The 13,884-nt window shown below is 49.8% G+C and overlaps 2 protein-coding genes across 7 annotated transcripts; both read left to right on the forward strand.

The window, feature by feature from the left end:
• Positions 1-2,564: 2,564 nt before the first annotated feature.
• On the forward strand, positions 2,565-5,714 carry LOC144454258 (uncharacterized). Of its 6 annotated transcripts, XM_078145852.1 has the most exons (9): positions 2,567-2,673; positions 2,786-2,844; positions 3,034-3,084; positions 3,951-3,978; positions 4,441-4,471; positions 4,926-4,983; positions 5,229-5,268; positions 5,366-5,445; positions 5,587-5,714. In XM_078145852.1, exons 2-9 carry the CDS (start codon positions 2,791-2,793, stop codon positions 5,617-5,619), a joined length of 375 nt encoding a protein of 124 aa, XP_078001978.1. In that variant the 5' UTR covers positions 2,567-2,673; positions 2,786-2,790; the 3' UTR covers positions 5,620-5,714. The 6 variants fall into 6 exon arrangements, with proteins under 6 accessions (XP_078001982.1, XP_078001978.1, XP_078001977.1 ...); XM_078145856.1 differs by lacking the exon at positions 2,786-2,844 and having other exon boundaries at positions 2,565-2,673; XM_078145851.1 differs by lacking the exon at positions 2,567-2,673 and having other exon boundaries at positions 2,680-2,844.
• A 101-nt stretch (positions 5,715-5,815) lies between these two features.
• On the forward strand, positions 5,816-11,325 carry NANOS2 (nanos C2HC-type zinc finger 2). Its single transcript, XM_078145857.1, is given in 4 exon segments — positions 5,816-9,514; positions 9,517-9,633; positions 9,636-9,693; positions 9,695-11,325. Coding segments are annotated over 4 exon segments (807 nt in total). The 5' UTR covers positions 5,816-9,345; the 3' UTR covers positions 10,158-11,325.
• The last annotated feature ends 2,559 nt before the right edge of the window (positions 11,326-13,884 follow it).

A 13,884-nucleotide genomic window follows, 5' to 3' on the forward strand; every position in this document is an offset into this window, starting at 1 on the left:
AGACATAGAAATATTCAGATACTGAGAAACAAACAGGTGCAGACACTAATAAAAGAGAGATGGAAAGACCCATAAGGTTCTTTCACTGGGTCTAAAAGATGCAAAAAGATAAGAGACCAAGTGGGAAACAGAAGACACTGAGGCAGATGTCAAGAGAAGGAAAGAGAGATCAAAGAAAGAATAAGAGGCAGAGAGGCAGAACAACAGATGGAGAATCATTATAGGAGAGAGCCCTGAGCATCAGTTTGAACCCTGGCTCTGCCCTCTGATTTGCTACGGAACATTGGGAAAATGCTTTCCCCTTCTCTTGACCTTAGTTTCCCACTTTGTAAAATGAATAGGTTAAATTAGATAATCTCTAAAGGACCTCCTGGCTCAAAAAAAAATAATAATCTATTGAGAGAATGACTGGAAAAGGTGAAATTTCTTAACCTCTCTTGGCTTCACCTTCCTCAACTGAAAAATGAGGTTGTTGGATCCTTTCCAAGTCTAGATGCTATGATTCCATAAAGTCTAAGATGCAGGGTAAGACACTGAGAAAGAGACAGGAAAGAGATGGGCACTGAGGAGACAGAGACATAGATGGAATTGAAGAAATGCAGATAGAGACAAAGAAATGGAGCCTGAGAGACCTGCTCAAACATTGGGTGAGAAAAAGAGACTGAAAGTGAGAGAAGATGAGTGAGCAAAGACAGAGAAGGCAAATTTCCAACATCTCCATCATCGCCATCTAACACTGTACGCTCTCTCCCCCTCCTCCACATGAGAGATGTGGGTTCCATTCATGGAAGTGTCCCCAGAATTCCCTTTCCAACCCTCAAATCTCCTGGCCTTCCAGACGCCTAAATAGGAGTCCTAGGGAGATGATTAAGGCAAAAAGTGGGAAATAGGGCCAATCTTTTCCCTTTCTGTTTACCCAGGCTAGGCTAGGAGGATTTTCTGGAGGGGATGTCTTGGTGGTCTGTTTGGTTTTTTGTTCAAAAGAAAAAAAAAATCCCAGAAAGAGACTCAACAGAATTGGGAGTTGGGATGGAGGGTACTGGAGGGAAGAAAGAAGGGCGGTTGCTGATGTTGGGCCTGGGACAGAGGGCAGGGGTGGGGGAAGAACCAGATGGCTCCATGTGATGGTCTCCCTCACACACTCCAGCCTAGGAAGATGCTCCCTGGCTAAGAAGGGAGAAAGCAGCCTGATGTGATGGAAAGTCCAGCGACCCCAGTTCAAGTTCTGACTACCCACTGTGTGATGCTTGTCTTGCCCCTTCCCCTCTGTGGGCTTCAAAGTTCCCTCATCTGTAAAATGAGGGTATTGGACTTCAGGGCTCTATGACATTTCTATAAGGAGTGTCATGGGGTGTGCCTGGATGAAAAAAAGAAGACCCATGATTTGAGTAGAAGTAGGAGGCTACTAGCCAAGATCCATCATGGCTGAAGGTGGGATGGCGAAGGGGAAGAAGATGGTCGAAGCCCCAGAGTTGGGAGCAAGGAAGGTTCCAGGAACCATAATTGGCTGGTCTAGGAAAGGAGACCCTGAGCATTCAGGAGGAAAAGATCTCTGGCTACCCAGAAAAACAAGGAGACCTCAGAGACACAAGCCCAAAGGTACAGAGAAACCAAAGAGAATGGAGGAGGGAGAGCAAAGACAGACAGAAGCTCAGAGCCTCCAAGACCAAAGAGGCAGAGAGATGATGACACAGAGAAATCAGAGGAAACCCAGGTCAGGGACACTGGAGAGATAGAGGCCCAGACACAAGCATGTTCAATTAAGATCCTTGGGAGAGAAAGGAAGAAAGATGCAGGGATAAAGACAGAGACAGGGGGACTCAAGGAGAGTAGGAGACCAGACTTCATCTGTAAAATGGGGATGATAACAACCCTTCCCAGATTGTTGTAACGATCAAATGAAGTATTGGTGGTATAACATTTTGCAAACCTTTAAAGTGCCATATCTACATGGGCTAGTGCCAACTAGAAGCTGAAGATGCCTGAGTTCTTTCTGGTCTTAGGTATTCCCATCAGATACCTCACTGGTCCCTCTCTCTGTTGCTTGTTGTCCCCGTCAGTCTCCTTCCTCTCTTCCTTAGTTTCCCTCCATATCCCTTAGTGTCCCCACTCTCTGTCCCTCAATATCCTTCTTCTTTTTCCCTCACTGTCCCCTAATGTCCCCTCCCCATCCCTCTCTCTGTCCTCCTGTGTTCCTCAGTCTCCCTCCTCCATGTCCCCCTTTTCTGTCCCTGTGTCCTTTCTCAGCATATCAGTCTTCCTTTTCAGTACCCTTCTCTCTGTCATCAATCTCCCTTCACTCTGTCCCTCAGCATCCCCTTTCTCTCTCCTTCATTCTCCTTATTTTTTGTTCTTCAGTCTTCTACATCTCTCAGTCTCTGTTTTGGTGTGAGTCTACCTGTGTGTCGCTAGCTCTCCCAGACATAGTTATTTTCCTTTTTAGGGACCATGACAGGGACTTTGACACTCTCCACTACCTAGGCCTCGAAGCCACAAATCCAGCCTCTTTCCTCTCTCCTTTCCTCGACAACCAAGAAATCTCCTTATGACCTCACAGTCATTACATGACAACACAAAGTGGGGAGGCCTCCTACCTGGGCGGGGCATCGTGGGAGGGTCCAGACTTGGAGAGGATAATCAGTGACTCCCCCCCTTACCCCTAGTCCAAGGCTGGTGAGGTTCAAGGGGGGTGGAAGGGAATACAGGGCATAGGTTAAGGGGGTAAGGGCCAGAGGCTGGGGCCAGTCCTTTGCAGCCTCACCAGCAATTTTTGTCCCTCCCCCAGCTCGCATGGCTGCCCGAGGGACTCAATCCGTGTCTCTAGAGAGGAGAAACTGTGCATTGGTGAGGCTGCTCCCCAGCTTCTTGTCCTCTCCCCCTCCCCCATTCATATTTTGACCCAAGAGGGGACCCTAGCCCTGGGGAGGGAAAGAAAGAGGGGAGTGGGAGTGGGGTACAGGGTCCCAGGTAAACAGGTATTTAGAAGGGATAAGGGACCCAAACCCTCGAGCCTCCCAGTTGCTCTCTCCACAGATGGAGAAGATCAAGTGTCTACAGGCAGCCAACGCTAACCTGAAAAAACTGGTGGGTTCATGGGCCTGGTCCGGGGGGGGGGGCAGATAGTGGGAGGGGGGGAGTTTCAGGCACTAGATAGCAGGGGTTTCCCCAAAGGGATTTTCACCAGTGATCTGGAAGCCAAACCCTGGCTCCTTGCCACCTCACACACTCCCTTCATTGACATCCTACTGGGTCCCCTGAATCGGGATCTCAACACCCCTTCTTCCTATATAGGAAGGGACTGGGTGCAGGGGTTGAAGATTTGGGTCAAGATTAGGACTAAATGTTAGGTCTAAATTAGGATTTGAAGTTGGAAATCTAGGAGAGGATTAGAGATTGGGCATACTGATTAGCAGGTTAGAAATCTAGACTTATTGAGGTTAGAGGTTAGGCCCAAGTCTAGAGGTATCTGGTGGTCTGCTTGAGGTTTGAGAATCTGGCTGAAGTTAGTTTGAAGATTAGAGCTAGGGATAGGTTTACAGGGTTTGGGCTAGGGTATACAGGGCTGGGTCTAAGAGTGGAGCTGAAATAGGAGGGAAGGAGCTTCAGACACTACCCCTCTTTCTTAGATCTGGTTAGGGGTTAGTTTTATTGATATGGTCTTGGGTGGTCTAGAGGTGTTAGGGTTAAAGCTGGAACCAGGCTGGGCATGTTTTCTAGCCTAGCTAAATGAGTGTCTAACTCTATTTGCATCATGATCATATTAAGGTTTTCACTAAGTTTAATAGCAGGTTAACTGAATTAGGGTTAGAGTGGAAAGAGATATAGTTCAGGTCACCTAAGGGGGACCACTGGACAGAGATGGGATGTTAGTCCTTAAGAAAAGGTGAAAACAAGCTCTGATCTTCCATCTCTCTTATCCCTCCCTGTCCTGGATCTATCAAATCTCCCAGAATGAGAAGTTACAAGAGGAGAATGATGGTGAGCTAACCTGCCATTCCTCTGAGACCCCACTCTTACCCCATCCCTTTTTTAAAAATCATCTTTTGCTTGGAGAAGTTTCATAGCTGGCTTCCCACCACCAGGACACTTAACAGTAGTCAGCAGACCTCATTTCTAGCCTCTCATTCCATGTGACCTTGAACTAATAATCCTTTTTTCTCTTTCTTAAGTTTCAAGGCCTCTCCTGGTTCTGACATTCAGTGTTCTATGATACTCTAAAGTCACTCCCAGCCCTGATATTCATTCTGTTTTATGTTCAAAGACTTTAGTGCTAAGGTTTTAAGATTCACCCTTTAAGAGTCTAGGATTTTTATACAGTTAAAGTACAGTACAGTGGGAGAAGGGGTTGCAGGAACTGGGAGGGGGTGCAGTTGGTAGGCAGAGTAGGCTCCAGCTCTCTAATATGATTCTCTTCTCATCTGCCCCTGCACCTAATCTCAGTCCTGAGATCCACTGAAGAGGTACTGCTCAGGTGAGCAACTCACACACACAAGCCCAATCCTAGCCCCAAGTACTCCTAGGGAGAAGACTTTGGATAGAGAAGAGGGGAGGGGGGTGGCTGTGCAAAGGGAAGGGGTTGGGGAAGAAGGCCTTATCCATCATTCCCCTCCGACTCCCAACGGCCTGCTTCTTAGGGGCGTGATGAGTTTTAGAGGGGGGTGCGAGGCAAGGGGCATCCACCTCGGATTGGGACATAAGGAGGAAGTCCTTGAGGCCTGCCCTCTTTCCCCACCACATCCCGAAGACTGAGCAGAATTGGGGGGGGGGGGAGAGTTCAGATGAGGAAGAGCCCGGGGCGGGGGGCGGCAGGCCGGGAGAGGAAGACGTTGAATGGAGAGAGAAAGGAGGAGAAAAGATTCGAGGGCTGGGCGGGAGGAGAAGAGTGTGTCTGAGGCCTCCGGCCCCTCTCCCACCTGCTCCCACAGGGACAATGACAAGATTAAAAAGAAAATACTGAAGCTTAAGGAACGCCACGAATCTCTGGTGAGGAAGGAGGGAGGGGGACGGGGACCCAGCAAAAGAGGGGCCTGGCAGGGAGGGGGCGTGTCATGCAAATGAGGAAGGTGGGCACCAGTGTTAGTGGGCGGGGCCTAAGGGAGGGGCTTAGGGAGAACCCGAAGTGACACGTCAGGGAGCTTTGGGACAGGTGTCAAAGGGGAACTTGGAGGCGAAGGGGACAAGGGAGGATAGAGGGGCCCCTAAGCCTTTGTTTCTCCCTCTGTCCGCAGCAAGACGATATCTACACGCTGGAGGAACGTCTGTGTGAGTGTGTGTGTGGTTGGGAGGGAAGGCTGGGGGGCAGGATGTTAGGGGGTGTCTCCGCCCCCCCCGTAACTCCACCTTTCCCTCCCTCCCCCAACAAAAGGTTCTTGCACCTGCCCTGAGAACCGATCGAACCACGAACACAAAGAGAGCAAAAGGTGTGGCCGCTGGCCCCGGTCTTCAAGGAAAGGAGAGAGGGCAGGCGGCTGGCGGGGGTATGGGGCGGGCGGTGGGGAGGAGCCTCGGCGGGACCGGAGGTGGGGGCCTGAGTGTGACATCTCCCTCCCTCCCTTTTTCCTCTCTCCCACCTGGGGCTCCCACTTCAGGGCTGCGAACACAGGGCGGCGGCTCCCGTGAGTCCCCGAGGCCGGATGCACCTCCCCGTCCCCCCACGGAAACCGACCCCCTCTGGGGTTCAATAAACTTCTCTCCGGGGCTGGGAACCCCTCTGATTCCCAAATGTTTGCTTCCTGGGGCGTGAAGAGTTTTCGAGTGGGGAGGGGTGCGGGACAGGGGGCGAGGGACATCCAACCTAAAGGGGGAAGACAGCAAGAGAAACAGATTCCGAGACCGGAGGCGGGGTCCAGGAGAGGAGGGGGCGTTCTAAGGGCGTGGCCCTAGAGAAGAGAGAAGCCCAGGATTGGAAGTGTAAGAGCAGGGGCGGGGTCTATTAAGAAGAGGTGTGGTTCTCCCGGCGGGGCATTCGAGGAGACAGGATGGGCCGGGGGCTCGAACTGGAGAAGCTGGGTTCCTTAGGTGCACTGGGAAGGGGCCCAGATTGACTGAGCAGGAGCAAGAACTGGGCAAAGGGACCGGGAAGGAGGCGGGGGTCCGGCTTGGGGCTGAAGGCGGGAGCGGTAACAGTTACCAGGGCCTGGGACAGGAAGATTCCAAATGTAGCTAGCAGGCCCATCACCCCACCTCCACTCCCACCTCAATTCCAAGAAGCATCCACTGGCCTCAATCCGACCAGCTCCCGTCACAGAGCACTCAGCAAAGAAGCCCGCAATGGCCAGTGTTACTGCACTGTCTTCCCTTCCTCTGGCTCTGTCCCTTAGGCTCCTATCTCTGTTTCTCCATCCTTCTCCGTCACTACCTTCATCCCTGTCGGATTTCTGAACCGGATAGGAGTTCTGCCCCTGTCTCCCTGTGATAACCTTGGGCCAACCTCTTTCCCTCCCTGGGCTTTAATTTGCCCCTCTGCAAAGGGAGGGGGTTCCTGCCTCACCTCCCTTAAGAGACTTGATGAGACTAGATGACGGGTGTGTGCATGGGCAGGGTGGAGGGAGCAGTACTGGACTTCCGCTGTGCAAAGAGAACATTTTGGGGGGGAGGAGGGGGTGTAAAGGGAGTCGGGAAATGAAGACAGGAAGTGATCCCAGAAGGTGGATGTGGGTCTTTGGCCTGAAATCGGAGGTTCTCGGGTCCAGATACCGTGTGTGTTAGATTCAGTGTTATAGGGCTTAGGTCAAAGAATGTAGTGTGGATATCAGAGGCCAACTCACCCCTTCATTTTATGGATGGGCAAACAAATCCAGAGTGGGGTGCCTGAGGGAAAATGGACAGGTTTGGCCAGGGCCAGGTGGTTTGAAGAGGGGAGGAGTCCCTTTGAAAACTCGAGGGTGCAAGGACATAAAGCTAACCCTCCTTTTGTCTCCCTCAGCTTCAACCCTTCCAGAGAAAATTTTTGCCATAATTTCTTTCCCTTCTTTCTCTGCCTATGGGTATGTTGCTTTCCCCTTGTTTTTTCCTCTTTGTCCTCATTTTAGAGTCATAGGATTTAGACCATCGCATCGTCCAATTCCTCTAGGACTCCAGCTACATTTCTGTCCCTATGTCTTTCTCCACTCTTTTCCATTAGTCTAAACCTCTCTCCATCCAGTTCAATCCAATCATCACAAATTACATTTAAGGCAATGGAGAAAGCAAAATAAATAGTCCTTGCCCTCAAGTAGCTTACATTTGTTGCCATCTCCACTGTTATCTACTTCTTTCTCTCCATCTACGTCTGTCCTCATCAGCTTCTTTCCATCTCTAACCTTATTTCTCTTCTTTATTTCTGTCTTTTTCTCTCCATCTCTGTTTCTTTTTCTATAACTCCATCTTTCAAACTAGTACCTCTGGCATGAGGACTTGCTGAGCCCTCTTTAAGGCTTCTCGGACATCCGCCCTTGGCGTCTACCTGTCACCGAACTCTCACTTGCGGCTCTAAGAAATGTGTGAAGTGACCACACCGATAAGACCATCTTAACAGACTGGCTAGACCAGGTTGAGGATACCAAGGGATCTCAAACCCTTCAGTGAGTTAGAGGGAGGTCTACCCCAAGTGTGTGAAGACTTCCCCTGGCAGAATGGGTGGATTAGAACAATTTGCTACTACAGCCAGGAGGCGGCTGAAGCAGGTGGCATCAAAGACGCCAAGGTTATCCACTGAATCTAGAATGATTGCCAGTCCTGACTTTTGTCCTGCCACTGGACTTTGATGACTCAGGAAGAGAGAGTGAAGCTGAGACTTTGTGCAGCACTTAAATCCAATTCACACAGGAGTCAAGACATCACTCCGATGATGTCATTGGTCCTCTTCAAAAATGAAGGATAAACAACATCTTTCAGACTACTGTGTCTCTTTTCTCTCCCTCTCTAAGACCACAGATTTAAAGCTAAAAAGAACCTTAGAGACCATCTCAACCAAATTCCTTACTTTACAAACATGCCTAAAGAAGCGATTTGTCTTGCTTGTCTTTTAATCTCTGCATATTTATCACCTTCCAGTCCTTTCTCTGTGTCTTTTCTTTTTTCTTACTCCAAGGCATTTTTCTCTGAATTTCTCACCTTCTGTATTTTGGTCCCTTTGTAAAATAAAACTAAACCTAAGTTAGGTTTTCCTGTTTCTTCCTCTGTGTTGGCTTGATCTTTTCTCTCTCTCTCTCTCTCTCCATTTCCATGCCTATCTCCTGTCTTTCTATTCTGACTTGTTTCCTCTCCAGGCTTTTTTCTCTGGCTTGACCTCTTTCTTTCCTCCCTGTTTGCTCTTGGGGCTTCACACCAGCCATCTTGGAAGATGGGGCTGTTTTTTCTTTTCTTTTTATCCTCGGTGCTAAGCTCATTCAAAAATGCTTGTGGACTGGCTGACAGACTTTTCCTCCAGGTAAAACTCAGAGTTGGATCACTGAGTACAGCTCAGTATTGCCTGTAGTGGGGCCTGAAGAATCAGAACCAGGGCACCTGAAGCCTGAGACTGAACCCCAACATGGACCAAAGCCCAGTATTTCTGTCTTTGAGCACACCATGCCAATAGTGATCCCATCTTCTGGGCTTACCAGCTTGCCCAAGCAGAGATTAAGTGACCTAGGGCTGTCCAGCTGAGGGAAAAGGAAGGACCTGGAGCTGGGGGATTGGGGAGCAGCCTCTTTCATGCCTGACACCAAAGAAGACTGAAACTGACATAGATGAGAAGAACTCAAAAGGGAGGTGCCCCCAGCCCTGCTATTCCTGCTTTTGATTGGCTTACAGTTAGGGTTAGGCTTAGGAGGGAGTCAGGTTCAAGTAAACAAAACTGGTAAATTTCTCATCAGTTTCATCTCCTTGTTTTCTTCTCCAAAGGCGTGTTTATGTGGGGAACAAAGGGGATGAGGAGGGGGAGTCCCCAAGCTGGTCCTGCCTCGTTTCTTCCCTAGTAGGAAAGGAGGGGGGAGGGGAAGACAGTGACCCCTCCCCCACATACAGACACTTTTTTCTAATTCTCCCCATAACTTCCCACCCACCTATAATGAAAGGAAATCCCTGAATCATAGACAAAAGGATTGTAGAATCAGTCAGCTCAGGGGACAGAACAACAATAGAACCCCTCATACAACAGAATTAGCAGAATCATTGCTGTGTGGCTTCAGGACAGACCTTGTCCCTCTCTGGGACTGTTTTCCCTTCTTGTAAAATAAGAGAGATCTCCACTGGTGAAACCTTTCTGTGGTTCAGTGAGCTTGTCCCATCCAGTAAGAGCAATGGCCACTCCATCTGTGACATCGGACAAGCCCTTTCCCCCACTCTGGGACTCATCCCCCTCCAGCTCTGGCATTCTGTGTTATGAGGACCCTTATCAGACTGGCATTCCAAAAGACTGTGAGTTTAGTACAACCCTCTCATGTCACAGGAAAGGCATTCCAAGCCCAGAGAGGGCAAGTGATTTGCCCAAGGTCACACAGCAAACTGGTTGTGGAACAGGAACTGAAACTCAGGCTCTCTCCACCTCACCAGGTTTCCCCCCTGCTGGGTCCCAGTGGGGGGTAGGGGTGGGGGCAGAGGAACAGAGTGGGCCCTTTAAATTGGAAGCTCCACCTTTGCCTTCAGAGGTCTCCAGCCACCCTATAAAAGGCACCCCCCTACCCTGCAGCCAGCTCCACACTGCTCCAGACAGCAGCGACCCTCCCGCCCCGCCCCCCACCCCCGCAGCAGCCTGCCTACCACAACAGGCACCCATGAAGCTGCCGGCCCCTTTCGATATGTGGAAAGACTATTTGAATCTGAACAAAATCCTATGGGAGGTGATCTCGGGCCGAAGGGGTTCTGGGGATGCAGAGAGGTCCAGCCAGGAGGCGGAGGTCAAGGCCGAGGCCGGGCAGTCGAGGCAGGCGGCGGCTGGGGGACCAGCGGCCCCTACACCCCTCTGCAACTTCTGCAAACACAATGGGGAGTCCAGACATGTGTACACCTCACACCTGCTGAAGACTCCAGAGGGTGTGGTCGTCTGTCCCATCCTTCGACATTACGTCTGCCCGCTGTGTGGAGCCACAGGGGGCCTGGCCCACACCCTCAAGTACTGCCCCCTCAATGGTGGCCAGCAGTCCCTGTACCGACGGAGTGGACGAAACTCAGCGGGGAAAAAGGTCAAGCGGTGAGGAAGGATCTGGGCCTCCTCTTCTGGACCCCTCCAGGTCTTCCCTGGGCCTTGCCCCATCCCAGGGATTTCTCTCTCCCTGGGGCTTACCCCGCTCCTACTTCTCCCAAGCTCAGGGAAACCTCAGCCCCTGAGACCTCCCCATTCCAAGTTGACGGTCTCCCAGGGATTTCTCAGCCCTTGGCCATCCCCAGTTCCCCAGGGGCTGGTCCCCTCTTCTCTCTCCAAGACCTTCCCTAGACTCATCCTAGCTTAGGGAGTTCTGAGTCCCTGAAACCCTGCCCCCATTCCCAGTTCAGTCCATCCTGGAGAATCTTCAGTCCTGGGATTCTCCCATTCCTGGATCACCCCGGCCCAGCCCACCCATCACACCCAGCTAATCCCACCCCCAGGATTTCTCAGCTTCTGGAATCCTCCACTTCCACCTTGTCTCAGTTCTGGGAAACCCTCACCCCTGAATCTCTCCAACCCTTTTCCCCTATACCTGCCAGACTGCAACTTCCCAGGACATTGGGGAGTTCCCGAGAAGCCACAGACCTCCAAGTGTGGAGCATCGATGAGACCAAGGCTGTAGCAGCTTCTATCTCTGCCTCCCTACACAGCCCTGCCTCAGACATTTCCTTTGACTACTGTCTCAGCCTTGAAGGTGGAACCCCTCTCCAGACATCAGCACCCTGAGACCCCGCACATCTCCTTGAAGATTACCAGATGCTGCCTGTCATGCTGGGGTCCTCGCATAACACCTTTGAGTCCCTTTGAGGGGGTGACCAGCTCCTGGACATGATGTTGGGGGGGGTTCCCTGAATCCTTCCCCAGCTCCCATTGATCCAGCTCCAGAAGAATAGCTTGGGCTGGGGCGAAGAGACAGACTTTCTTATACTGGTTCTCATGCACCTGTTTCTGTATACAGTTGTTAGCTCCTGCAGCCCTACCTGCCCACCCCCCCCACCCGGGCCCCAGACCACTCAGTGGGCAGCTCTGTCTCCCCCCCCAAAAAAGTCCCTCTCATTGCCTAAGTAGCCTCATGGCTGGAGGGGCTCTCTACAGTTTTCTGAAGCCTACAAGGAAGAAGGTCTGATCAATATAACTGGGGTGGGAATGAGGGGGGCTGCTGAGGATTGGAAGTTCTTTGATCTTGTTTTTTAGGGGATGGGGGGAGGAAGCTAAAATTAGCAGATTTCATGTTGTTAGCTTTTGTTCAGAGCTAGAATAAAGGACCAGAATTCTTGAACTTTCTTTTCACTGTGTTTTTCTGGAGGGGCTGATCTTCCACTAGAACCAGGGTCACCCCAAGTCACCCCAATCTGTTATTCCTTCTCAATGGCTTTTGCCCCCATCCTTACCCAAATCCCAGTCCGTTCATCTTGGGTCTCCATTTTTCCATAGTCAGTACAGGCTCCCAAGCCCTAGACTTCTTTCTCTACATCCCTCAGGGACCTTCTCTGGCTCCCCAAATCTCAGTGTTGAAAGGCCGCCATAGTAACCATCTAGGAAAGGTTCCCCATCCCTGATGTAGGGTTATGTGTCCCAGGTAACACCACAACATATCAGATGGTCACTAAGCTCTTGCTTGAGGACTTCAGGGAGAGGCTGCCCATCTAGCTATGGTTAAATGTGAACATTGGGAGGTACTTATGGCCATCAAACCAAAATCCTCCTCTCTGCCAAGTCCAGACATTATTCCCGGTTTTCTGCCTCTCCCCAGGGAATAGATGTATATATAGGTTGTAGGAACTCACCATGTTTAACACCCACAAAAGAAGATTCGGGGGGATGTGATAGCTTTGAGAGATTTGACAAATTCATTCGGTCCCCCCGGGGCGGGGTAGAGAAAACCAGGAGCATTTAGGGGTGAACAGTGCAAAGAGGCAGACTGAGGCTTGATGGAAGGACAGCTTCCTAACGATGACAGCTGTCTCCAAGTGGATCGGTTTGCCCCAAGAAGCCGTGAGTTTGCCTTTCTCGGGAAGGCTTCAAGCACAGCCTAAAGGAGCCTTTGTTTGGTATACCATAGTACAGTTCTTCTAGGGGAAAAGTTCCCCAGCTTTTGGACTTAGGACCCTTTTACACTCTTCGAAATTATTGAGGGTTCGCCCAAAAAGCCTTTGATTATGAGGGTTATATCTATAGAGGTTGACTGTATTTATTACACGCTAAGGTGTCTTGGTATTATTATTCTTATTTATTTATTTGTTTGTTTGTTTGTTTGTTTGTTTGTTTTGGTGAGGCAATCAATCAGGGTGAAGTGACTTGCCTAGGGTCACACAAGTGTCTGAGGCTGGATTTGAACTCAGGTCCTCCGGACGCCAAGGCTGGAGCTTTGTCCACTGCACCATCTAGCTGCCCCGGGTCTTGGTATTATTGTGAAAATCGTTTTGACCTCATGTACCCCTTGAAAGAGTCTGCAGGACTCTTCGGGCGACACTCTGAGAACCATGGCTTTGGGTATTGCCTGGACCAGATGGCAGCTCAGGTACCTTCCAATTCTGCATCTCTGTGATTTTCAGGCTAGTCAGAAGGTCCTTCAGATACTTCAAAGACAGCCCTCATGTCCCCTGGTCCTCTCTTCTCCAGAGCCCTAGGATTCCACTGACACACTTTAGCCAGCCTTATTCCATTGGCTTGCCCAAAGACAGGCATACTGCTCCCTGACCAGATTCACAGATCCCACAGCTGGAAAGGATCCACAGACATCTGGCCAATCCCACAACTGAACAAGACCCCCTCCTAATAATAATGGTTGACATTTAAGGTTTACAAAGCACTTTCCATACATCATTCTCATCTGAGGCTCAGAATAGCCCTGAGAAGTAGGTGCTATTTTTATGTCCATTTACAGATGAGAAAACTGAGGCAGTCAACAAGCAACTATTTTTAAAATATATTTTTATTCATTTCATTAAATATTTCCTAATTACATTAAAAAATTGTTTCAACATTCATTTTTGAAATTTGAGTCCCAAGTTATTTCCCTCTCTCCTAGCACTCTCCTACCCCCTGAGAAAGCAAGCAATATGATATCAATTATATATGTGAAGTCATCAAAATGTTTTTCCATGGTTTCCATAGATACACAGAAGAAAAACTCTGATTATGCCCTCATGCTTTGGCGTAGCATAAACACATCTAGACTGGGGCAGCTAGGTGGTGCAGTGGGTCAGGAGTACCTGAGTTCAAATGTGACCTCAGACACTTGACACTTGCTAGCTGTGTGACCCTGGGCAAGTCATTTAACCCTAGTTTAAAAAAAAGATTAAAAAAAAAGAAAAGAACAAAATGTATTTCCATATGAGTCCTGTTGCAAAAGAAAACACATACTGAAGAAAACAAAAAAAAGTGAAGGTCAAAAAGCATTTATTAAAGACCTACCATGTGCCAGGCACTGTGGTAAGCACCAAGGATACAAAAAAAAAAAAGGCAAAACACAGTCCTGTTCTCAAGGAGCTCACAGTTCAGTGGAGGAGGCAACATGAAAACAATTAGGTACAAATGAGCTATAGGCAGGTTAAATTGAACAAAATCAAAGAGGGAAGGCATTGGCATTATGGGAGAATGGGTGAGAAGGTGGGATTTTAGCCGAGACCTGCAGGAAGCTGGAAGGTGGAGATGAGGAGGGAGGGAGTTTCAGGCATTGGGGGACAGCTGGGGAAAATGCGCACTGGGTACGTCATACTCAAGGAGCACGAGACGCCAATTTCATTGCATCTCAGAGTAGCAGGAGACTGGAA

This window comes from Phascolarctos cinereus, unplaced genomic scaffold (assembly GCF_003287225.1).
Source record: "Phascolarctos cinereus isolate Bilbo 61053 unplaced genomic scaffold, phaCin_HiC Scaffold_726;HRSCAF=1367, whole genome shotgun sequence".
In the NCBI taxonomy this organism is placed as follows: Eukaryota; Metazoa; Chordata; class Mammalia; order Diprotodontia; family Phascolarctidae; genus Phascolarctos; species Phascolarctos cinereus.

Coding starts and splice junctions, on each gene's coding strand:
- LOC144454258 (XM_078145852.1), top strand. CDS start 2,791: ATGGCTGCCCGAGGGACTCAATCCGTGTCTCTAGAGAGGAGAAACTGT. Junction 4,472..4,925: donor ACTGAAGAGGTACTGCTCAG/GTGAGCAACTCA, acceptor CTGCTCCCACAG/GGACAATGACAAGATTAAAA. Junction 5,269..5,365: donor GGAGGAACGTCTGTGTGAGT/GTGTGTGTGGTT, acceptor CCCCAACAAAAG/GTTCTTGCACCTGCCCTGAG.